The sequence below is a fragment of the Australozyma saopauloensis genome, chromosome 5 (genome assembly GCF_035610405.1).
Source record: "Australozyma saopauloensis chromosome 5, complete sequence".
NCBI lineage: Eukaryota > Fungi > Ascomycota > Pichiomycetes > Serinales > Metschnikowiaceae > Australozyma > Australozyma saopauloensis.
Window position 1 is genome coordinate 27,442 of NC_086135.1, and position 24,288 is coordinate 51,729.

Sequence of the window (24,288 nt, forward strand, 5' to 3'; positions counted from 1 at the left end):
TTCACCGGTTTAGCCCACTCGAACTAAAACCACAGAATGCCACCGCAACAGCCACCGCAAGTGAACGCCGTGCGCCTCAAAACAACGCTCAAGATGGCCATCTCCAAGCTCCGCTTCTTGCAGGAGAAAAAAACCGCCATTGCCAAGCAGCAGCGGCGCCAGTTGGCAGACCTCCTTTCCGCCGGGAAAGAGACCAGTGCCAAGATCCGCGTGGAGAATATCATCCGCGACGACATTGCCGTGGAGCTCATGGAGTTCTGCGAGTTGTATTGCGAGCTCATGCTCGCACGGGTGCTGCTCATTTTGGATCTTCAGAGGAACGAAAACGAAGGAGGGCTCCGCGAAGCCATCCTGCTGATTGTGTACTGCTGCGGCCACACCGAGATCAAGGAGTTGGCCACGTTGGGCGATCTCTTGAAAATGCGCTATGGAGGCGACTTTGCGCGGCGTGTAGCCGAGAACATAGCGTTTGAGTATGTTCCCGAGAAGATCGTCAAGCGCTGCGACTTTTCGCCTCCGCTGGAGACGCTTGTAGACATGTACTTGGTGGAGATTGCCCGCACGTACGAGGTGCCGTATCTGGGGCTCCCAGTGGAGGAGTTGAGCATGGAAGACACGCTCAAGGGAGAGGACGGTGCAAGCGATGACGATGGGGAGGGAGACGGCGGCGTGGGCGAGCTAGAGGCGCCTTTGGCGGCGGGAGATGCTCCTAAGCCCGTAGCCAGCCGGCCAGCGACCGCGAAGAAAGAGGTCAGTGATTTCGACGCCTTGAAAGCCAGATTTGCTGCGCTCAAGCGATGATCTGGCCGAATTGAAACTTGGCGCGAATTTCAAGAACCATAGAAACGCAAAAAGCGGCCAATTTTTACACTGCTTGGGTCCATATGATATGTTTCTAAGCGATTACCACTTAAAACTGAACCTACAACCGCAACGAAAACGAACAAGAAATGCCGAAAAATAAGGCGACCACAAAAAATGTAAAATCCCGAATATCTGAAAATTTCAAAACCTTTCCGGCAAAAAATCGAGTCCAGTCTTCTCATCCCCAGATTTCCACTCGCATCCCCCACCTACTGTTGACATCTTCTATTGTCTCCAAACAAAACACGACTGAAAGAGTCGCTGGGCTCAAAACCACTACCAACCAATACCAGAGCTCGAAACCAACAGCCAATCAGATTGCCGCATCTCAATCCGGGCTATGTTCGGCTCAATCTTGACCTCTCGTCAAACATCAGAACTCCACAAAGCCATCGTCCAGTACCTCGAACCGCTTCTAGAAAATGACCGTTCGGCTCTAGATACCGTGTCACGTGTACTCGACGTTTCCCCGGCATCAGGGGCTGCTGACGACGGCATAATCCCTAGATACTTGGAAAAGAAATGGTCTACCGTTCTACGGCTCCAGAAGAAGATTCTAGACTTGGAGAATGAAGTAAATAGCTACAAGGTTCTTATAGAGGCAGGTGCTGGAAATTTGAGCGGATCCAGCGGCGCTGGCGGCGATTTTTCAGGAAAAAATAGACTCAATTGGCTTCCGAGTGCCAGTACCATCCAACTCCCCACGCTTTCGACTCAAACGGTCAATTCCGTGGCAGTTCATCCGTTGCTACCGGTGGTGGCCGCTGGATGCAGCGACGGGTCGCTATTGGCGTGGAACTTGGCGGCAGAGGATCATGTAGGTGGCCAGAAACAGATAGCAGCCCATACTCGAGGAATCAACCGCGTGAGGTGGTCAGTTCTCCCAATAGATCTCACGCGCGTTAATTCCGAGCAGTATGTGCTTGCGTCGTGCTCTCTGGACTTGACCATTAAAATATGGGAGGGCGATACGCTCAAGCATGTGCGGACGCTCACAGGACACGACCATACCGTTTCCGGGGTTGCATTTTCGCCGGAAGACTCCAAGATCTTGTATTCGGTCTCGCGCGACAAGTCGGTGAAGATCTGGGACTTGTACACGGGCTACTGCATCCGTTCGTTCGTGGGCCACAGTGATTGGGTCCGTGATTTGGACGTGGTGCTGGTGAACAACAGCCTTGGGCTCGAGACGATGCGGCGGTCCACCTTGGGCGAGTTTGTGCTCACCTGCTCCAACGACCAGTCAGTACGTCTTTCGCACGCGCTGCTGGGGGTCGGGTTGGCGCTCTTGTTGGGACACACACATGTGGTCGAAGCCGTGCGTTTTTTGCCGATGCGGTCCAACAAGTATGTGGACAAGTACATTTTGGAAAACATGGACCGCTACACGTCGTACCTTCTGGACGCCATCGTCAACAACACTCTCTACGCTGATAGTTTGGGCTTCAAGTACTGTGTCTCCGCTGGCCGAGACAACGTCATGAAACTCTGGCTCCTCCCGCCGCCTGTACTCACACCTAATAGGGCTCCGCTCCCTTCTTCGCATAACAGCTCGCAGGGATGGCACATTGCTGATCTCTTGGGGCATCAATCCTGGATCAGAGCGATCGAGGTACATCCGAACGGACGCTATCTCCTCACTGCATCTGACGACAAAACCATCCGAGTTTGGGACTTGAAGAGCTTGCCGGGGCTGGGGAAGCAGACGTGTGTGCGAGTATTACAGGCACACGATGGTTTCGTAAACTCGATCAATTTAGCCAGTATCCCACAACCAAAGAAAAAGTTCCTGACAGCCGAGGACGCAGAGAAGTGGCTCGAGTCCAACATGCGCTGTTTGTTGGCGTCTGCTGGTACAGACAACACAGTGTCCATCTGGTCATAAACCTCCTAGGTCGAAGCTGAAGGTTCTGGTCATCTAATATTGCAGTTTAATTGGCCTAATTGTTAAATTAATGTACGTACACCAATCCTCTTGCCGAAAATCGAATTATTTATTCATCTTTGTCAATGTAGTCTGGCGCCCGCTGAGCCCACTCGGTCCAAGACCCATCATACACCCGGACAGGAATCTTCTCGTCGACCACTTTGATCGCCGTGCGAAGAATGACCGCAGACACTCCGGTGCCGCAGGAAACAATGATGGCTTTCTTTGCGAGCGGCTTCTCCAAGTCCAACCCAAACTCCTCCTTGAACAACGCCACGAGCTCCTCTCTCGACTTCATGTGGCCGTCAGAATCGAGAACCTTGGAGAATGGAAGCGACTGCGAGCCCGGAACGTGGCCGGACGAGATCTCGGGCCGTGGTTCCGGATCTTTACTGGTAAATCTACCATGACTACGAGCATCAAAGAGGTAATAGTCCTGGGTGAGGGTCTTGTTCTGGACCATATCGTGCAACTCCTCGAACTCAATTACTTGGTTCCGGTAGTTGTCAAAAAAGTCGTTCTGGCTAATTCCCTTGTATTCTACAGGTTCGGGAACAGACGTCACCGCGCCAGTTTCGACCTCAAACTCCCGCTTGAAAGATTCATAGTGATCCAAGAGATAGACGTTCTTATGACCATTTAAAGAAAACGTCCATGCGGCTCTAGGGCCAGAAAAAACTCCACTACGGTCATACACCAAAACTGTATCTGAAGCGCTGATTCCCAACTCTCCGACAGCTTTTTGAAACACCAGCTGCGAGGGGAGCATGTGTGGAAACCGGCTGGGCTTTGAAACGACATCCAAGTCGAAGAAAACGGCCAGTTTGATCCTGTCGTTGTTGGAATACTCGTTTTTCGCATTTCTCGGGTTGTTCGGCATGAACCACGACGCGTCGACCGGCACAACGCGTGCAGGGCTTCCTAGGATCTTGAACGCGTGTCCAGCATTGATTAATCTCACTTCGGACATTGGGAAAAGAAGAGATAGATTGGTATTACATAGATAGCGGGAGTGTACATAGGTGTCTGGGGTTGGGCCATTCTGCAGGAACATACCTCTTATGATGTTTCAGATTTGAAAAATCGGCATAAGGGCTTAAAACTGCTGAAAATTTAGAATAAATCGTAAAATTGTACTTTTGTTTGAATTTATTGTTTTGGGATATTCTAGTCTATTGTGCTTTCACGTCGAAATTGGCACTGAACCGACTGGTATCTGCCCTCATAAACTCTCTCAAGGCCATGGTGGCATAGCAGCTGACGCCCAAACGCATTTTCAAAATGACGGCGGTTCTCTCGGCAGCGGCGTCTTCGTTCACAACCACACGCTCCAACTCCTCGCCGGTCTCCAACTTGTGGTCCAAGATCTCCAAGTCGGTGCGGAGAATTGGCGCAACAGCATCATTATACTTCACAATTTGGTAGCTGAGATCAGTAGGCTTCATCATGATCAAACGGTACAGGCCAGAGAGAGAAAACTCCTTGATACGACGGGCCATCTTGTGGGGATCAAGGCCATCGCGCGCCATGACTGTCTCGTAAACCTCCATGAGTTTTGGATTGCTTGGGTATGTGATATCGTAGCCAGGGGTTGGAAGAACAATATCGAAGATGGTGTATTTGCCCAGCGCGACGTCTTCTTCGGTCAAAGCACGTACCTTGTCAGTAGTGGTACCAGCAACGTCCTCTGCAAACTCCTCTCCATCAACAATCTCAGTGACGATCTTGCTCTCGGATGACTTTTCCTCCACCATGATGAGGTCTCCAACTTGCACTTCCAAGCCGAACAATTCAAATCTGCGCGAAACGACGAGGTTCCAAATGTACGATTGGTAGGCATGCACGTAGATGAGACGGAGGTTACGGGGGATCTGCATGATGGCTTTGAAATACGAGTTGGCGTTGTAATTGCCATCTTCGTTCTTCTTCTCTTTGGCGAGCTGTGTCAAAACGTTGTGCTCAGCCAGACATCTACGAGGCATCAATTTGGCAGCAGCGGCAGCATCCTTCAGCGTGGCCCACACACGACGCGCCTCTAGCGAGTCAGGGAGAACACGGTCTTGCTCGGCAAGAATCAATTCGGCAGCGCTGGCCCAGTCGTCTTTCAAAAGATGGATTCCCAACACATGGGTGGAGATGGAAAAGGTACCGAACCGTTGAAGACCGAAATAGTTAATGAAACCATTCTCGGAGAGACTCTTGTAGGATTGCAGAACAATCTGCTCCAAGTTCTCTGCTGGTTCTCCCTCAGGAACTCTAGCGTCACGAATCACGATCTGGAACTCGTTTCCCTGCAAGTCGCCCAAATCGAGTGCTCTGTCTTCGTAGGAAAATGCTCCAAGAATAGCACCGTTCAATCCTTTGGTAAGCGTCGTGACACGTGCCACCTTACCCTTGTGAATACTGAAACGTTGACAAGTGACACCACGACGGTCCTTTGTGCCGGCGTACTTAACAGCCTTGTTTGGCACACGCAAGAACTTGGTGATAGTGGAGGCAATTTCCATGGTCTCACGGTTCTCCTTGTACACGGTGAAATGCAAGTAGTTTTTGAAGGGACCAAGGCCATAGTTGATGACACCCGAGTCATCCACATGGTTGACGTGGTTGTTTCGGCGGGTGGTCGAGTCAGCCTTAGCAAGTGCAATCTTGAAGGTGTTTTCAGGCGACGTGTGCGTTTCAAGCTTTCCCTGGAATGCTTGACGGAGCAATTGATGCAATTGTGTACGACTGGTCTTCTCGCCGAACTTAGATGTCGTCTCCATGTTTCCGCCGTTGGAAAAAAGCTCCTCAATGGTTTTGAGCTCCTCCTCAGTAACATATTGTAGAAGACGCTCGCGATGTGCTTCTGAGAGTTCATATTTAGGAGTTGTAGATGGACCTTCAGCCTGAGCAGTCTCAGATTCCTCGGTTTTTTCTTGCGCAGATCCTTCAGCGGCCTCAGTCTTTTCCAGTGTCTCTTCCTTTTGCAATTGGTTGCCTTCAACGTCTCCTTCTTTCTGATTCTGTCTTCTTTCGGCTCTTCTATCCCGCTTATTGGCTCCAGTATCCACACCCTTATCAGTCAAATGGGCCACAGAACCGTCAAGAGCAACCTCGAAGACCTGGAAATCAGCATATCTCTGCTTCACTGTACCGAAAAAGCCCTTTCCTGCTTCCAATGCGTTTACGTATTGTGTGACACCGACGTCTTGTTCCAGAACCACCTTTCCGGGCTTAGAGACGTTTGGTTTTTTCTCAGCAGGTGGAGTAGCTCCAGCCGCTCTTTTCAATGATTCCATTTTTGGGAAGAGTTTGAATTTATGTAGTATGGATGGGAGGTTAAAGAGACCTCTCATTATCTAGACACAGGAGATGCGATGCGATGAGAAGAGATGAGATGAGATAAGATGAGATGAGATAAGATGAGATGAGATCGGATGAGATGGGGTGGAGGCTACGGAAACAAAAGTGTTTGTTTCAAATTGTTTGAGAAATCTAGAGAATTTGGAAGCTTACAGCTTTAGATTTGGTTGTGTGTTTGCGTTTGTTTGGATTTCGTTCATTCCATGGAATGCTTGGAAAATGTTGGACTGATGCATTTTGAGACTTGGGTGCGATCTTTAATCGTGTGATTTTTCTGCTTTGTTGTTCATTTGAGAATACATCCCCTGTTCACTCTCACCTTTTGAGTATCGAATCAAGGTCTTACAGAGTACGTACCAATGGTGAGTAGAGTACTGTGAATTCGACGTTCATGCGAATCTATGGCGAGTTCCATAGAATTTGACCAAATGTGTTCAAAAGAATCGTATGTATATTCCGTAGAAAGGACATTCTTTGGGCTTCTGGCTGTATCATGATAAAACGATCCATCACAATTGCGTAGACTCCGGAATTCAAGGACTGCAATGAAGTTGAAATCTATCATTGATATTATTTCGATCCTCGATACACGTCAGCCAATGCTGTCCCACTCGGAACCGTAACACCAGTCCACAATCGTCGAAGCACATACAAAAGAGCAAGATCTAACTATTGGAGTATCAAATCTTCTGTAAAGGATCTCCTCTAAATTTTCTTTCCTGCTTCAAAAGTATAGAAAAAGCGAATCTATGTTGTCTTGCACTCTTTGAAGAAGGTGATCATATTAATAGAACAAGAACAAACCGTTCCAATCAAAGAGATCCCAAAAAACCTACTGCATTTAATAAAACCTTCCAGATTTCCGACCCAGATCTTCCTCGCATAACAATTTCAACCCGACCAATCTATACCTCTTTTCTAGTATGGCATAACGCTTCGGCACAATATATGTAGATGGCCTGCCGAAACTAGCGGCGCCTCAAATCGTTGCTAATATTTTGTCATTATTATCCGCACAGAATGGCCAACACACAGAAGGGCCCCAAAGATGTCTGGTGGTCCACTTTCACAGGCCATAGTAAGAAAGAGCGGGCCCTGACTGGAAGAACCGACGTCCCTAAGAAAGAAGCGCAAGCTGAGAAATCCGAAACAAAAGAGAAGCACAAGAGTGCCGAAGTATCGAAATTACCGACACCGGACCGGGAGCCTGCCCATGTTTCCACTGTATATACGCCTCGGTCTGTTCAATCCAACAACCAGACAATTGCCCGCCCGTTGTTCACCCTTCCAAATGGCCCGATTGAAAACGAAGTTCCCCGAAACAATGGCGGAGAAATATTCTACAGAAGAGCCATCAGTTTGAGCGGGTTCGAGCCGGGCACACTGGTGTCCACCATCATGTCTTTTGTAAGAGGTGGGCCATTAGAGAAGATCCTAGATGCCGAGTCTACCATTGCGTCAAGATTTGTGCGGCCAAATGCATACAAAAAGTCTCCGTATCTCCGAGCCCCCATGTTTGTATTCTTCATGACTCCTCAGGGGGCCAATAACTTCATGGCCTATGCTACCAACAATGCCCTTCTCACGTTCAACGGGTTGCGTATCCAGGTCGCTTGGGCCAACGATAAGATTTTGCTCAACGAGGAGTTGGACCCGCATGTGGCCGAAGAAGCAAAATATTATTCTGCGTCTCGGGTGATTGTGTTGAGCCACCCAATCAACAAAACTCCGCCAGAACCACTTGCGTCTCGCAAAATCAACATCAATGCGCGGGAGAACTACACCAGGTCATTTAGCTGCGAGTCGCTTAAACGAGACTTTGCGCAATTCGGCCAGATTGTCGATGTGACGCCGGTATGTTCGTCCAAGCTTTCGGTATGCATTCAATTTGCCGATATTCGGAGCGCAATGCTTAGCATGCGGACCCTCAACGAGAACAATTCGGTCATGAGAGCCAAATACTCTCTTTGGCGTGCTCGATACGTGCGAGATGTGACTTGTCGGCCCTGCTATCCAATATAGATGGGTTTGGAGATTGGGACGGAGAAGTGAGCTGAGTGAGCCTAGAGGTTGGAACCATGATACTCAGACAGCACAAAAGGGAATAAAAAGCAGACTGCTTCTGTGAATATCATAATAATGAAATGCTGCATTATACTTTCTGACACCATCTGGTAGTAGATGTCATATACCCACTGTAAACAACCGATCCATGAAACTTTCGCAAAACAAAACTACATAATCGGAACCACATACAAATGGAATACCGAAAGAAAAAATTTAATTCTCTCTTATCCCACTCCCAACTTGTCTTTCCTCGTCAATTCTACTTTTTTTGCACCCATTCCTGCAGCTAGCACCGCACATTATCTCATCTATAAACAATCCCCATTTCTCTGTTTACATCTACTGCAACTCCACAAAAACACACGCTAGCCGCCTCCAGACCCACCCAAAACCTTCCAAAACAAAAGTTCCGACCATGCGCCTGAGCTCCTCGCTCTCATTTTCCAGCCCGGGCGGCCGAACCACGCCAAGTTCGCGATCTTCATATTTGGACTTCAAAAGACCCAATTCCGCCTGGGACACCCGGCCGCTGTCGCCTAGAGGTATTCCGCCCAAGTCCAGACCGGGCTCTTCATGTGGGAGTCGTCCCGTGACTCCCTCGGGTCGTGTTGACTCGTATACGGGCACTATTAAGGTTAGTATAAGACCCAATCCATTGACGTATAACCCGCAGAACCGGCTGTGGGAGATTGACGAAACAGATAATCTGATTGGAAACGTGCAGGACGGCGTTTCCTATTCCTTTGATAACGTATTTTCGCCCGTTTCGGTGTTGACGAACCAAGATGTATACCAAAGAGCATGTTCGCATTTGGTGCGTAGTTTTTTAGAAGATGGATACAACTGTACGCTCTTCGCGTACGGAATGACCGGTTCCGGAAAGACTTACTCGATGCGCGGTGAAGACCATGACCCAGGCTTTGTTCGATTGGCTGTAGACGATATATTCTCTAAGATCCACGAGACCGCAATGTCCAAGAAGTACGAGTTGACGGTGTCGTATTTGGAAATCTACAACGAAAGAGTAGTCGACCTCTTGGGCCAGGGCCCCTTGGCGCTGGCCAACTTGCAGATCCGAGACGACAGTGACTTTGGAACCAAAATAATCGGCATCAACTGCCCTGCGATTCTGTCTAAAGATGATCTCTTGCAGCTCATCAAGCTTGGTGATGCAAAACGTAAAACTTCCAGTACAGATTATAATATCCGCTCGTCGCGTTCACACGCAATCGTGCAAATACGCCTCAAGACAGTGGATCTCATCTCCAATACAAGCATCAACTGCACGCTCTCGCTTTGCGACTTAGCTGGTTCTGAGAAAGCGACACTGAGCGCCGAGAGACGCAAGGAGGGTGCCTTCATCAACAAATCGCTTTTGGCGTTATCCACTGTGATCAACAAGTTGTCTCTCTTGTCCACCTCCGGTTCTTCTTCCTCTTACGAGCACATTCCTTACAGAGACTCAAAGCTCACTAGACTCCTTCAGCCTGCTCTTTCTGGCTCGTCTCTCATTCTGATTCTTTGCACTGTGCATTTGGGCCTGAACAACCCGTCCATGAGTCTGCAGTCCGTATCCGAGACCTACAACACCTTACGCTTCGCTGCGCGTGCTAAGGATATTGTTATGAACGTCAATACGAACAAAAAGGTTAATTTGGGTAATCCTGACAGCCAGCGCATCATCGAACAGCTTCGGGAAACGATCGAAAACCAGAAAAAGGAGATAACCACTCTCAAACTTACCGCTCAAACTTCACCGGGAGACCAAGAAGCTCACAGATCACTTCTAGCTGACCTACAAGCTGAGCTTAGGGTACAGAATGACCGTATTGAGCATTTGACAAAGCTTACCGATATACAGGCCATGGAAACAATGTTTCTACGGAACGATGTCATCAAGGAGATTTTGGGAGGTGAGATAGACAAGGAGTTTTCGCAAAAAATGATGACCAACCTAGAGGAATTCCATGGCCGTGTCAACTACGAGCTCGAAGAGAAGAAGCGCTATATTCAACAGTTGGAGACACAGCTCAAGTCTGTACAGCAACAACTTCTTTTGATGGACAAGCCTGGTATGTCCGAATTCTCGTCATCTTCCAATCACGTTGAAAAACTCTTGCAGGAACAGGAGGAGGAAATTTCTCAGCTCAGGGAGACCATCAAGGATAAGGATCAGATCATCCACAGCTTGATGAAAACGTCGAAACTCCGCCGGTTGGTGGATCAAAATGCCAATAGGGCCTCTGACCAATACAAGATTCCTGTCAAGCGTGCTAGTGTTCTGGAACACTCCAATGCTGCAGGAAAAGAGAATTTCTATTCAGACCCACGAAACACGACAAGTAATTATTGATGCTGAACATCTGATTGGGATCTTAGAGAACTACTAATTGTAATAACATTGTATTAATTGAGAGAAGTGAATGGTATAAAGTTGTACATACTTTCTAGTGCAGGTAGTATTAAATGTGCATTGGCGACCAAAATCAACACCAAGAATTAGAAGGTCTTTCCTGCCCGCTATGAAGCTGGGCTCTTTTGGTCAATGCGATGCGATTGAGGTCGGACTCACTCACAGACTGTGCAGCTCCATGAGAGGTTATGGGTTTAACGTCTTTTTCGGATTTCAAATCGATCCCATTATGATCAACCGCCTTTTCTTCAAGCTTCAGTGGTGGATTTTCAAACTTAAGCGGTGAATCGAACTCTGCGGGATCAGACTTATTACCGTCAGAACTTTTTGCCTTAGAAGACTCAGATTTGAGAAAAACAGTGGGCTCAGACTTGATGGGCGTACTTGTTTTAGACTTGGTGGAATCAATAGGCTCAGATTTTGACAATTCGGTTGCGGGTTCAGTTTTCAACTCTGGCTTTTCAACCGTGAAGTTTGAATTGGACAAATCTGATTTGACACTCTCAGATTTTATATGCTCAGATTTAACATGCTCAGATTCTTTAGCTCCTGAGTTGATTGGTTCAGACTTCAAAGCAGGCTCCGGCGTTTGTTCAGAACTTGCAACAACTGGTTTTGCAATGACACTTCGTCTGACAGAGGACAGCGCCAGGACCTGTGACAGAGGATGGAACTTGAAGTCATTAGTATCGAATTTCACGACGTTAACCAACGAGTGCTGATCTGGAAGCCTTTCTCCTCCGTTGAAGAGGCCCGTGGTATCATCAATGCGGACCAGGAAAGCCATGACCTGTTTTGAAGGCCTATCAACTATAAGGTCTACTCTGTCGCCCGAAAAAATTTGGGTCTTTCTATGTTTTCCAACCCGGACGCTGTTAACGTAACAGGAATTGGTACTGAAATCCATAAACCAGATATCCTCCAATCCGTGGGCAGGACTTTCATATATGGAAGCCTCGCCAACGGGATGACGCTTGCGCGTGAAAAGACAATGCATTCTGGACAAACGGTCATCGTTGATACAGATGTTCAAGTTTCCCTCACGGCCAAGAGTAAATGGGTTTATTCCTTGACCAATGTAGATAGGCGACTTCATAATCGATTCTTGCAAAGGAACCAACGTAATAAACGTACTTCTAGGCAGTTCTGGGAACACAGACAGTTTTGATTGGAATCTCACACGTTTTGCATCTTCATCAATAAATTCCAATGAGTGTTCGCGCTTCAATTTGTTGACCGGGGCCCCGTTTTGTGTTCGTGGGACTTGAAGATTATTGAGAGGCTGTTCTTGAAGCGGTTGCGATTGTGGTAGTGGGATGACTCGTTTAGGCACTTTGAATTGTGAGTTGGGGTTCTTTTTGGCCTTGAGTCGGTCTCCATCGAGCGGCCTGGTCATGATATCGTTATCCAATTTGCTAATCGATGCATTGACATGAAGTCCGTTTTCGATCTTGCGCAGCTGTTGCGAAGTAGATTGAGATAAACTCAATATCTTTTGCGAAGGTTGTGACTGGCTATCTTGGGTGTTGCCCTCTACTCCAGAGAGCCACAGATGTCTGAGAGCTTGTTTAGCGGTGAGTCGATTCCGTGGATCAACTTGCAAGCAACACCTCAAAAAGTCCCGACCTTCAGCAGAAATTTTATATGAGTTAAGAGGCGATTCATGGTACTCACCGGACTTGATCTTCTGGAACATCTGCGTCTGAGTCTTACCATTGAAGGGAAGATGAGAAGTAAGAAGGACATACACAAGACATCCGAGCGACCAGATGTCGACCAAATTACTGTAATTGTTTGCGGGATCTACCGGTTGCTGCGTCAGTTCCTGTTTGCCAGTGATAATTTCCGGCGCAACGTAAGCCAAAGTTCCACAGAAAGTCTTCATGAAGGTAGCATTGTCACTAATTTTCGCTAGCCCAAAGTCTGTGATCTTCACTATAATTGGATCATCCTGTTTGATTAGAATGTTGTCTGGTTTTAAGTCTCTATGGGAGATTCCTAGTTTGTGGACGTACGCAATGCCATCTAAAATCTGTTTCGTGATGACTTGAGTTGCGTCCTCACCAATGGCGCCGTTTGCAGCCACAAAGTCCATCAAATCTCCTCCAGGAACAAGTTCCATCACCAAGTAGTAGTTCTCCACATCTTCGTAAAAGGACTTGAGACGGACAATATTTGGATGATCAAGTTTCCGAAGAATCTGGAGCTCGCGATTGACGCCGGCCATGGCGCCTTTTCCTCCCGCATGGATTGCACGGCGCCGATTGATGATTTTGACAGCGTAGGAGTCGCCAGTGGAGCGCTCGATGGCCTTCTTCACGGTGGCAAACGCACCTTGACCAATTGTCTCGTTTTTCACTATGAAATCCTTATATATGCCCTCGTCCTTCAGCACAGCGTCCTTATTTGGCTCGGAGGGATTGTATTTGTCAGAAAAGAGTACTACAAAGCGAATGACATCGGACGCAACTCCCTCGCCGACAGAGATCTCGTCTCCCTGGTTGATGATATAGTTTGAACCTTTAACAATCCGGCTCCCGTTCAAGAATGTGCCGTTGGTGGATGTATCCTGAATCCACATTGTATTGTCGTTGAGACTAAACCATAGTCTGAAATGCTTATTGGAAAGACGCGTGGATGTGCTCAACACAAAGTCACAGTCGGAGTTACGGCCAAGGAGCCACGTTTTCCGATTGTTGGCATCTTGCGTTTTGGTGGGTTTACTACGATTTAGATCAAAGAACTGATACTGGCCCGTGGTGCAGATCAAACGACAGATATGGTTTGGGTCCTGGATCTGGTCCACCTGGGAAGTGGACGATTTCTGCGTCGGCTGCGTTTGCGTCGGCTGCGTGGGTTCCATTGTTGGAGACGCAAAATGAATGAAAGAATGCCCAGTCGGGAGTGGAAAAGTCGATTGGATTACTCAATTAGGAAAGGTTATGAGCAAATGGAAGCTTCGGCACAGAACCAGCAGATAGAGAGCGAGTTTTGGGCGAGTTTGGCCGGATTTACGTTGCTATCTGGCTGTAGATGGAGAGAGAAGGGTAGGTGATAGTACGCGTCTGGGTTCAAGAGATGAAAAAACGGGATTCATGTTGAAAACGAGGCACGAAAAAAAATGCAGAATTTTGCGAATATAGGGCATTTTTTGGATCTGAGTTCTGATTGTGTGGAGGGATTTTAGTGGTTCATTTCTTTGGTCTTTGGAAGAGGCTATGGACAATGGCTAATTATGACCTCAGATTTTAAAATTGATTGTAGAAAATCGGAGATTCTACTCAATTGAGAGCTGGAGAAAAGTTTTTCCTGAACTTGTGGGATTTTCGTGGAGTTGACTCATGTAGTAGGACAAGTTCCTGGAGTTCGAAAAAGAAAGCTGGTCTTAAGAAACCACATAAATTATTTACATTTTTTACTTTGAAGCAGTAAATGTTCAAATTTTGAACTTTGGCAAGTCAGTTGATATATCATGGGACTATCAACTGAATGATTCCTTGAAGGGTCTTGAAATCCAGATTACTTTTGTGGGTGATATGTTTCTGCCAAACGATAACTGTAACTTGAAAATTTAGGGATCTCTATCTTAGAAACATTGACGACATTGATGATCACTCAGATCCCCGTTCTGTTTCGATGACTTGTGTTCTCTTTTGGCAAGTCGTCTTCTAAGTCTCAGGTTGACATAAACAGAGTAGAAAATTGTATTATAAGGCAAGATGTCCATGCAGCTTCCATTGGAAAATCTCCCATTTTCAGTCTTATGAATGACACATCTCAAACATTCGCAACTTTTGATCTATATCAAACACCGAGACAGGCAAATTTTGCAAAACCGAAAACCGTTCAAAAGCAACTCAATTCTGTCGAAAATTAAACCCTGGCCTTCATTTAACAAACCTAAATTGTCATTTGTCGACTAATTATCTGTGGCTTCTTAGCACATGACACAGCCCTACGTGTATAGCCTTTCGAGCACAGCCTCCGAAAAACCAGAAACCGACTCGCTCATACCATGGCTTTTCCAATCTAGCAACTCTAAACTAAATTGTCTAGCCTTCAGTTCAGCTCTGCATCTGCTATATTTCAAATCGAGACAATCCAAAAGTCTCGTCAACTCTGACTCTGATGAAACGTAAGTTGTATCACAGAAACCCCTACTTTCTTCTCTCCAAAATGACTCACTTTTAGTCCTCGCCTTTATCACGAGCCCGGTGCTCAGTGGACTTATTAGCGTTTATGTCAAGACGGAATTTTGCACCCATTCTGCAGACAGACTACAGTAGTAGCCCTGGCGCATGCGCAGACAGTCTTATTTCAGATACTGTAGTTTCGCTAAAAATTAAACTCGATACTACGAGCTTTATTTTAGCCGCATTGTTTCGGATAGCAAAGTAAGAAGAATAACGAGACGCAGAGTAGTGCTGACATTACAATTGTTGATTCAAGCATCTGTCATACCTCAGCTATGGATCTTACTCAAGTTTATTATACTTATTCCGTGAAGTGGCTTAGCGACAAGCAAGAAGGACCCCACAAAAAGAGAGAGGCTTCTAGTATTGCAGCCTTTGGATCTTGCCACTTACTCTTTCTTATTGTGGCGTCCTGGCAAATATAAAAGCAAGGGCCAATGCTCGAGTTCTTCATGGTCCAAACTGAAGTTTGATAGTGAAATAACTTCTCAAATTTGTCTGAAAGCTAACGAAATTAATATTGTGGATCGAATTAAGCTAACTTTGATCCACAAAATGAGCTCTTCTTCGGTCGACAAACATGCACCAAATGATTCATCAAACGAGTCGCTTGTAGATGAGAGCATGAAGCTCCAGCGGCGATTATTCACGCCATTCTTGCTGAGATCGGTTCCTTCTGTTCCTCTTGAACAAGACAGACCATTATATCCTGACTATCCAAAGTATACTAAACCCATCGAATGGATCTTTTTCACGTGGATGTTGCCTGTTTTGAAGACTGGTTACAAAAGAACGCTCCAACCGGCAGATTTGTTCGAATTAAACGAACATGTAAAGGTGCAACCACTTGCCGAGAAATTCCATCGCAACTTTCAGAAGCGCTTGGCGCAGTACAAAACCAAACATATCCAAACCAAAGCTGAGCTTCGAAGCGAAACCACCAACAAAAGCTCAGTACTGAAAAATGAGGAAATGCTTGATTTCGAGCCAGGGCCAGGGCTCTCACTTCTTGCTACACTAGACACCTTCCGGCTAGATTATTTTTCAGCAGTAGCATTCATGGCTGCAGCTTTGGCTGTTCAGACAACAGAGCCGCTCTTGAGTAAACGTCTCATCAATTATGTGACCATGAAAAGCTTGGGTGTAGAACTGAATGCTGGAAAGGGCGTAGGCTTTGCCATTGGTGTGTCGGCCATGACCTTTTTCACGGGAATCTGCATCAACCATGCCTTCTATTTGTCAACCTTCACTGGCGCACGGATGCGTGGTGTTTTGACAAAGTTAATTTTGGACAAATCTTTCAAGCTCAGCGCCCGTTCTCGTAAGAAATATCCTGCGTCCAAAATTACTTCGATTATGAGCACAGACGTCTCTAGAATTGATTTGGGACTCGGCTACTCTCTTTGGACAGTTGCGTTTCCAATTCCCATCTGCATAGCCATAGGCATTCTCATTTACAACATAAGAGTACCCGCGTTGGTAGGAGTTGCCCTTATGGTCGCCTATTTGGTGTTTGCTGCTGGAATGGGTACTTTGTTGTACAAATATAGAACAAAAGCCTTAAAGCAAACAGACGCTCGTGTGGCTCTAGTAAAAGAGGTGCTTAACAACCTCAAGATTATCAAGCTCTATTCGTGGGAGATTCCATACTTCAATATGATATTCAAGACCAGAACCACCGAAATGAGGTTTTTGTTGAAAATGGAAGTTGTGAGAAGTGTCATCATCTCGGCTGCCAGCAGTTTGACGGCGGTATCGTCCTGGGCGGCTTTCTTGGTGCTTTATGCTATTGCCTCCGAAACAAAACGTAATCCTGCCACAATTTTTTCGTCTGTTGCATTATTTGCTATTTTGAGCAATGCATTGACGGTTCTACCACTATCCTTGGCTTCGGTGGTTGATGCTGTCATAAGTATGGGCCGTATTTCGAGCTACCTCTCCGCAGAAGAAGACCCCGTGCAAAATCTTGAATTTAGGCAAGGTGACAGAACTCCAGAAAAAGCTCATTGTGCAATTCTGTGCTCTGATGCATCTTTCGAATGGGAAATCTTCGAAGACGAATCTGAGGATGAAGAAGATGGTAAAACCGAGGCTGAAAAGGCAGATATCAGAAAAAGAAAGCTAGAAAGAATGGAGAAAAAAAAATCAAGAAAGAGGAATGAAAGAATGACACCTCAAGTGAAAGTAAAAGATAATTCGGCACCGTTTCCAGGTCTGGAAAGTAGTGACTTTTCTGAGAAGGGCGAATCCTCCAAAAAAGTAAAAAAAACCTTTAGACTTGGGCCAATAAGTCTTCAAGTTCAACATGGAGAGTTTCTTGCCATCACTGGCCAAATTGGCTCTGGAAAATCGTCCTTGTTGCTGGCACTAGCCGGGACTATGAAAAGTACAGGAGGACTGGTCAGTATCGGAGGAGACATAATATTATGTGGAACTCCATGGGTTCAGAATGCTACAGTTCAGGAAAACATTCTATTTGGACTCCCATACGATAGAGAATGGTATCAACAAGTGATCTTCAGCACTTGCTTGCAAGCAGACTTAGATATTCTTCCAGCCGGAGACCAAACAGAAGTTGGTGAGCGTGGTATCACCATCTCGGGAGGACAAAAGGCTCGATTATGTTTAGCAAGAGCCGTCTACGCCAACCCTAGTATTCTTTTGTTGGACGATGTTCTCAGCGCTGTTGATGCCAAAGTTGGACAACATATCATGGATCACTGTATCACTGGACTCTTGAGAAACACAACTGTGATTCTTGCTACTCATCAGCTCTCATTGGTTTCTTCTGCAAACCGTGTTGCGTTCATGGAGTTGGATGGGAAGATTTCGATAGGACTGTTGGAAGAACTCATGGACTCAAACTTAGCATTTAAGGACCTCATGCAACACAATACCCATTTTGGTCCAGGAAATATTGACATAGACGGAGCGGAGGATATATACGAAGACAATAAGATAGAGCTTGACAAGAGTCGTTCTTTCAAGAAGGAAGATGGAGTTCTTGTCAGCGAAGAAGAGAAATCCGTCAATGCAATTGGTATTGACGTTGTCAGCCGTTATATATGTACGGGAGCTCGAGGTTTTGGGTTCAATTGGATTATTATCGTGGCCCTCACACTCACAGTGTTACATGTCTTCTTTGAATTGTTCCAAAACACCTGGCTATCCTTCTGGGTCGAATACAAGTTCGGAACAAAAACAAACGGGTGGTACATTGGACTTTATACTTGTTTTGTGGCCCTATCGGTGATATTCAACCTTACTTCTTTCGCTTCAGTGATATACATCATGAACAGGGCTTCTCGCATCCTCAATATCGAAGCTTGCCGGCGAGTGTTTTATGTTCCGATGTCATTCATGGATGTAACTCCAATGGGAAGAATAATCAACAGATTCACAAAGGACACCGACGTTTTGGATAGTGAGATGGGAGACAAAGTTGCTCTTGTAACGCTCTTCAGCGCATTCTTGTCGGGAATCCTCATTCTTTGTATCATTTTTCTACCATGGATTGCATTTGCTATTCCGGTGTTAGCTTTCTTTTTCTTTCTCGTTGCAGGAATATACCAGGCTTCCGGAAGAGAAATCAAGCGGCTAGAGGCCATTCAGAGGTCGAAGGTGTACAACAACTTCAATGAGTCTCTCACAGGAATGGAAACTATCAAGATCTATGGCAAGACCGACAGATTTCTCCGGAAAAATGCCGATCTCATTAACATAATGAACGAGGCGTACTATCTTTCGGTCGCAAACCAGAGATGGTTGGATATTGCCATAACAGGGTTGATGGTAGGATTCGTGCTCATTTTAACATTTCTTTGCGTTTTCAAGGTGTTCAAGATCTCACCTGCCTCTGTAGGATTACTCTTGTCGTACATCTTTCAAGCAGCTGGATTGGTTTCGATGCTTATAGTCATCTTCACTCAAGTGGAACAAGATATGAACTCTGCAGAGCGTATTTTAGAGTACGTCGAGGATCTTCCACAAGAAGCTCCATACATAATCGCCGATACGACGCCACTGCCTAGTTGGCCCGAAGAAGGAAAAATTGTGTTCGAAGATGTGGATATGGTCTACCGCCCAGGCTTACCTCTAGTTCTTAAGAAGTTCACTGCCACTATCGGAGCCAATGAGAAAATTGGAATCTGTGGACGTACGGGAGCAGGAAAGTCTTCCATTATGACTGCCTTGTACAGACTCACAGAGATGAAAGGAGGCAGCATCCATATAGATGGAGTCAATATCTCAACGCTTGGTCTCAAGAATCTCCGATCTCGGTTATCGATCATTCCACAAGATTCTGTTCTCTTCGACGGCACCATCCGAAAGAATCTTGACCCCTTTGGAGAGAAGACTGACGACGAACTTTGGAGTTTCTTGCGTCGCACAAATATCATTCCAATGGATGAAATCGATACGGTGAAGAAGCAGCTCCCAACAGACCCCGACCTTCATCAGTTCCATTTGGATCGGGTTGTTGAGGATGAAGGCGCCAACTTTTCGCTTGGCGAGCGTCAATTGGTCTCGTTTGCGCGAGCATTGGTTCGGAACACCAAAATCCTTGTTTTAGACGAGGCAACTTCAAGTGTCGATTATGCTACCGATAAGAAGATTCAGGATGCGATAGTGTCTGAATTCAGCCATTGCACGATCCTATGCATTGCGCACCGCTTGAAGACGATTTTGAAATATGACCGAGTAATTGTGATGGACAAGGGTGAGATCGTTGAGTTCGATACACCCAAGAATCTCTTCCATTTGGATGGATATTTCCGCCAGATGTGCAACAAGACCGGCATAACAGCCAAAGACTTCTGATGTTTTTGGGTTCAGTTTTTAGTTTTGAAATTGTTTAGTTTGCTTATAATCTGTTTTAGTGACCCTAACCGAGATAGCTTACATAGAATTCAACAGGAATGAATATTGGACAGCAGTTCAAGATTACTTAAGGAACTTTGCAGTAGGTTTGATGCACACTCGTCTGATCATGAAGAAAAACAGATAACATATTGCATTCTAATTCTAGTACAGTGTTTCCCTGCTCGAGAATCACTCAATTTAGCTTCAATTGATTGATAAACACCATGCAATAGAGCCAAAAAAGAGATCTGAGAATGCAGACTGGAATTTTTTGGTTGCAAAGACTTTTGGAGTCTGCTGCCTCACAACCAAAACTAAACTATATGGTGGAATTGGATACAAGCCAAAGGAGCCTTCTACAAACTTAGTAAAATAAAAGAAACATACTGTTTTTTCAATTTACATCACTTCTCTGATCGTTCCTAACAGTCCTACTAAAAAGCAGAAGAAGCATGTAGTAACTACAGAAAAGTCAAGAAGAACCAACTCCAAACACCAACGACATCCCGAAAAAAAAAGCAAAAGTTAAAGAAAACCCAAATACCCAGTACCAATCAAATTCTCAAATTTCTCGAAAAATATCTTCCTCCATCGTTCAGATCAATCCTTATCGGTATATACAAGACTTGACACATTCTTTCCTGAAACAACTCTCTTTTCTCTCCCCACAACACATTATGGAGTGGGTTCTAGTGCCTGGACAGATCTTCAGTGGCTGCTGTCTCAATGTGTTTCTGTTGGAATCGCTTTTGGCCGCTCCCTCGGACACAGGCGTCGATTATGGTCCTGTAGTGACAGCTTGTCAGTATCTACTCACGTCAGCAATAAGTGTAGTTCCGCTTTTGGATTATTCGGAGGGTCTGTGGCGTCGTGGGTTTCTCCAAGAACCGCGACTTCCGCGTAGAAAGCTCGCGGTGGTCGTTCTTATGTACTTTGCAGTGTCGGTGTTGAACAACGCGGCTTGGAAATACGACTTGAGTGTGCCCGTACATACAATGTTTCGGTCAAGTGGCACCGTGGTGCTGCTTGCGGTTGGGTACTTGTTTGGCGGAAAGCTGTACTCCAAGGGCCAGGTAGTATCGTGTATAGTTATGACTACAGGAATCTTAATGGTAGTGGCTCAGAAACATGCTGGTCCGGCTACGAAGGATGCAGAGACCGGCAAGGGAATTGTGGGTGCGCACTTGTACTTCTGGGGTGTGTTTATGTTGTTTGTGTCATCCATTATCCTGGCGTTTATGGGGCTCTACACCGAGAACATGTTTCGCAGACACGGCCGCCATTGGAAGGAGTCGCTCTTTTACCTCCATTTCTACGGCCTTCCGCTATTCCTCATCTATTCGCGGACCATCCGAGATGGCTGTGTGGCCATCTGGTCCTCGCTGCCAACATATACTATTGTTCCAGGCCTCAGCTGGCAGATCCTGCAGCAATCGCTTCTTCTTTTGGTCAATGCTGTAACTCAGATGATATGTGTTCGAGGCGTCAATCGCTTGACGAGCTTTGCATCGGCGTTGACCATCACTGTCATCTTGTCTCTTCGTAAGTTTGCAAATTTGGTCATCAGCTCGATTGTATTTGGAAATACGTTCAACTGGCAGAGTATTACTGGCTCAATTCTTTTGGTGCTTGGGTCTATCCAATATGCTATCTATTCTATAAAGGAGAAGAACAAGAAGAAGGACATGCTTGATTGAGGAGAAACTGAAGTAAGAGACTTAGAAATCAAGGAAGAAAAACTCATCTGGCTGAAACTGATGCCACAAAATATGAGAAATGATAACTTCCTCTTATCTTTTGGCGGGTTCGCTCCAAAACGCTCTATCCCATCGTGTCACATTGAAAAAGCGCAAAATCCAACCAATGCGAAAAATGAATAGCTGAAATCACATCGAACCAACTGCGATACGAATCCCGTTTTTACCATTCTGTCCCAATTGGTGTTGGCTGCAAATATCTGTTACCCCATACAGACCTGCAGACAGGCCAATAAATTTCACCTACTGAACTACACCAAACGAGAAGTATGTTCGCCATTCCCAAGAATAGAACGGTGCCGCTACTATCACGCACTCTAAGGCTATTTTCCACCTCGCCCGTGCTCTTTGAGCCAAAACTCAATGCTGTTCCGGCAGAGAAAACGAGAAATATAGGCATCATCGCCCACATCGACGCCGGTAAAACGACAACGACAGAGCGAATGCTCTTCTATAGTGGGAAGACGCTGAGAATAGGAAACGTCGACAATGGTGATACCATCACGGACTACCTCCCGCTGGAGAGAGAGCGAGGAATCACCATTCAACTGGCAGCCATTTCGATCCCATGGAACGGCCATAAAGTCAATATTATCGATACTCCCGGACATGCCGATTTTACATTCGAAGTCACTCGGTCGCTACGTGTCTTGGATGGTGCTGTGACCATTTTGGATGCCGTTGCTGGTGTAGAAGCTCAAACAGAGAAAGTATGGCGTCAAGCGGCCGCTTTGGGCATCCCGAGAATTGCATACGTAAATAAAATGGACCGTTCTGGTGCTGGTTTTAGTCGAACGGTCAAAGAGATCATCCAGAAGCTTCATACACGCGCAGTCCTTGTAACTATTCCATATTGGGAGGATCAGGGAATCGAAGACCCTCGCTTTGCGGGTGTCGTTGACGTGCTCCATAAGAAGTTGCTAAGATGGGATCCAAACGATGAGGATGGAAAGCTGATCCTGGTAGTTGACTTAGATGGGAGCGACGAGTCTTTAGAAGAGGTGTATACATCTTTAGTCAAAAGCAGAGAGTCCATGGTGGAAACACTTGGCGAGCTCGACGATCAGGTTATTGAAGAGTTCTTTGAACATGAAGAAGATTACATGAAAGTCACTGCATCGACCCTCATTTCCGCTATCCGTAAGGCTACTATCGCCAACGAGCTCACTCCTATTCTTTGCGGCTCCAGTTTTAGAAATATTGGTGTTCAGCCCTTGATGGATGCTGTTGTGAGTTTTCTCCCCTCCCCATTGCAGACGGCGGTGCCAGAAATGTCGTCGCTGTCCGTAAAGAAAGTAGGTAAGAAGAAGAAGGATAACGTTGCCAAAGAGCTTGAGGTTCCGGCCCAAATGCACCCAAAACAGGGCCTTATCATCAACAAGAACCCAAATTTGACGGTCGCCCTCGCATTCAAGGTGATTACTCATCCAATTAGAGGTCCGATGACCTTCTTCCGTGTTTACAGTGGAAAACTTGCCTCGAACTCAACAGTCGTCAACAGCCGAACAGGTAATAAGCTTCATTTGAAGAAGCTCATGCTCATGCACGGTGACACTCCAGAAGATGTCCTGGCTATTCTGGCTGGAAACATTGGTGTTGTTGCCGGTACACATGACGAAATTATCACTGGTGATACATTGATCTCTCGAGGCGCCACTGGCTCCAAAACATTTAGTGAACTCGAAGCTAATTTGAAGTTGCACCCTATCGAGATCCCTCCTTCTTTGTTCAACTCCAGCATTGAGCCTCTCACCCTAGGCGATGCGAGACACATGAACGAATGTATCAGCGTCTTGCTCCGTGAAGATCCCTCGTTGAAGGTGCATGTCGACGAAGAAATGGGTCAAACTATTTTGAGCGGAATGGGAGAGTTACACTTGGAAATCATGCGGGACAGATTGGTGAACGACATGAAGGCAAAAGTTCGCTTGACAGATGTGGCTGTTTCGTACAAAGAATCTGTTGTACGTCCAGACGGAAACCCAGTCAGAATGTTTGGATCAAATGATGAACGATCGTTTGTGGAAGTGACCATCGACTCCTTCGAGGGTGCATCGAACCAGTCCGATTTCGCCGACGAAAATGGTGCTATCCTCTTGGATCTGGAGAACAATATTGTGATTTTGGCCCCTGAGGCAGCTGAAGCGGATATGACTCAGGCTGTTGAAGACAGAAGGTGGAAAACTGAGGCGTCAATGGAGGATTTGGAAGATGCAGTTGTGCAAGGATGCCATATTGGATTGCAGCTCGGAGGGCCATTGTTTGGTCTTCCATTGCACTCATGTGTTGTAAGAGTCACCAAGTGGAACTTTCCAGTTCAAGCCAACGACGAGCAAGCATCTGTGTTGATCGATGCAGCGAGAAGAGCTGTTGTGAAGGCTATACAAGACTTACACTCTGCCGCAGAGACAAATTTTGGCATTCTTGAGCCGATCATGAACGTGAAAGTATCTGTAGAGTCCGACATGTTGGGAGACGTTGTGCAAGATTTAAACAACCGATGTCAGGCCACAATCCTCTCCATTAACGACGAGGATTCGGCCAAAATGGAGGGACAGCACTGGGCTCACGCTGAAGCTGAAAAGATCTATGTGCCTACCGACTATACCATGAAGCGCTCTGAGTACACTTTTAAGAGCAAGAAGTTGATCAGCGCGCAAGCTCCATTACGCGAAATGGTTGGATACCTTCTGAGATTAAGATCGATCACTCAGGGCAGAGGCAGTTTTGACATGACTTATGAGGGAATGAACCGAGCCACCCAGACCAGACTCAAAGCCATCAAGAGTGAATTTCTGATCTTTTGAGTTGAATCCTTGAATATCTATAAATATTGTAATATAAGTGATATAGAAACTG

The 24,288-nt window shown here is 46.2% G+C and overlaps 10 protein-coding genes across 10 annotated transcripts; 7 read left to right on the forward strand and 3 right to left on the reverse strand.

Annotated features, from left to right (window-relative positions):
- Window positions 1-36: 36 nt before the first annotated feature.
- PUMCH_003909 (uncharacterized protein) lies at window positions 37-801 on the forward strand (the record flags this gene model as incomplete). Its single annotated transcript, XM_063022862.1, has 1 exon — window positions 37-801. One exon carries the CDS (start codon window positions 37-39, stop codon window positions 799-801), a length of 765 nt encoding a protein of 254 aa, XP_062878932.1.
- A 403-nt stretch (window positions 802-1,204) lies between these two features.
- Window positions 1,205-2,749, forward strand: PUMCH_003910 (uncharacterized protein; the record flags this gene model as incomplete). Its single annotated transcript, XM_063022863.1, has 1 exon — window positions 1,205-2,749. One exon carries the CDS (start codon window positions 1,205-1,207, stop codon window positions 2,747-2,749), a length of 1,545 nt encoding a protein of 514 aa, XP_062878933.1.
- A 109-nt stretch (window positions 2,750-2,858) lies between these two features.
- PUMCH_003911 (uncharacterized protein) lies at window positions 2,859-3,845 on the reverse strand (the record flags this gene model as incomplete). The annotated part of the gene is made up of 1 exon (XM_063022864.1): window positions 2,859-3,845. The coding sequence occupies one exon, from the start codon at window positions 3,843-3,845 to the stop codon at window positions 2,859-2,861; it is 987 nt and encodes a 328-aa protein (XP_062878934.1).
- Window positions 3,846-3,963: 118 nt separating this feature from the next.
- PUMCH_003912 (uncharacterized protein) lies at window positions 3,964-6,129 on the reverse strand (the record flags this gene model as incomplete). Its single annotated transcript, XM_063022865.1, has 1 exon — window positions 3,964-6,129. One exon carries the CDS (start codon window positions 6,127-6,129, stop codon window positions 3,964-3,966), a length of 2,166 nt encoding a protein of 721 aa, XP_062878935.1.
- Window positions 6,130-7,156: 1,027 nt separating this feature from the next.
- PUMCH_003913 (uncharacterized protein) lies at window positions 7,157-8,158 on the forward strand (the record flags this gene model as incomplete). The annotated part of the gene is made up of 1 exon (XM_063022866.1): window positions 7,157-8,158. One exon carries the CDS (start codon window positions 7,157-7,159, stop codon window positions 8,156-8,158), a length of 1,002 nt encoding a protein of 333 aa, XP_062878936.1.
- A 460-nt stretch (window positions 8,159-8,618) lies between these two features.
- PUMCH_003914 (uncharacterized protein) lies at window positions 8,619-10,556 on the forward strand (the record flags this gene model as incomplete). The annotated part of the gene is made up of 1 exon (XM_063022867.1): window positions 8,619-10,556. The coding sequence occupies one exon, from the start codon at window positions 8,619-8,621 to the stop codon at window positions 10,554-10,556; it is 1,938 nt and encodes a 645-aa protein (XP_062878937.1).
- A 133-nt stretch (window positions 10,557-10,689) lies between these two features.
- Window positions 10,690-13,479, reverse strand: PUMCH_003915 (uncharacterized protein; the record flags this gene model as incomplete). Its single annotated transcript, XM_063022868.1, has 1 exon — window positions 10,690-13,479. The coding sequence occupies one exon, from the start codon at window positions 13,477-13,479 to the stop codon at window positions 10,690-10,692; it is 2,790 nt and encodes a 929-aa protein (XP_062878938.1).
- A 1,885-nt stretch (window positions 13,480-15,364) lies between these two features.
- PUMCH_003916 (uncharacterized protein) lies at window positions 15,365-19,630 on the forward strand (the record flags this gene model as incomplete). The annotated part of the gene is made up of 1 exon (XM_063022869.1): window positions 15,365-19,630. The coding sequence occupies one exon, from the start codon at window positions 15,365-15,367 to the stop codon at window positions 19,628-19,630; it is 4,266 nt and encodes a 1,421-aa protein (XP_062878939.1).
- Window positions 19,631-20,349: 719 nt separating this feature from the next.
- On the forward strand, window positions 20,350-21,369 carry PUMCH_003917 (uncharacterized protein; the record flags this gene model as incomplete). The annotated part of the gene is made up of 1 exon (XM_063022870.1): window positions 20,350-21,369. One exon carries the CDS (start codon window positions 20,350-20,352, stop codon window positions 21,367-21,369), a length of 1,020 nt encoding a protein of 339 aa, XP_062878940.1.
- Window positions 21,370-21,698: 329 nt separating this feature from the next.
- Window positions 21,699-24,236, forward strand: PUMCH_003918 (uncharacterized protein; the record flags this gene model as incomplete). Its single annotated transcript, XM_063022871.1, has 1 exon — window positions 21,699-24,236. One exon carries the CDS (start codon window positions 21,699-21,701, stop codon window positions 24,234-24,236), a length of 2,538 nt encoding a protein of 845 aa, XP_062878941.1.
- Window positions 24,237-24,288: the final 52 nt, after the last annotated feature.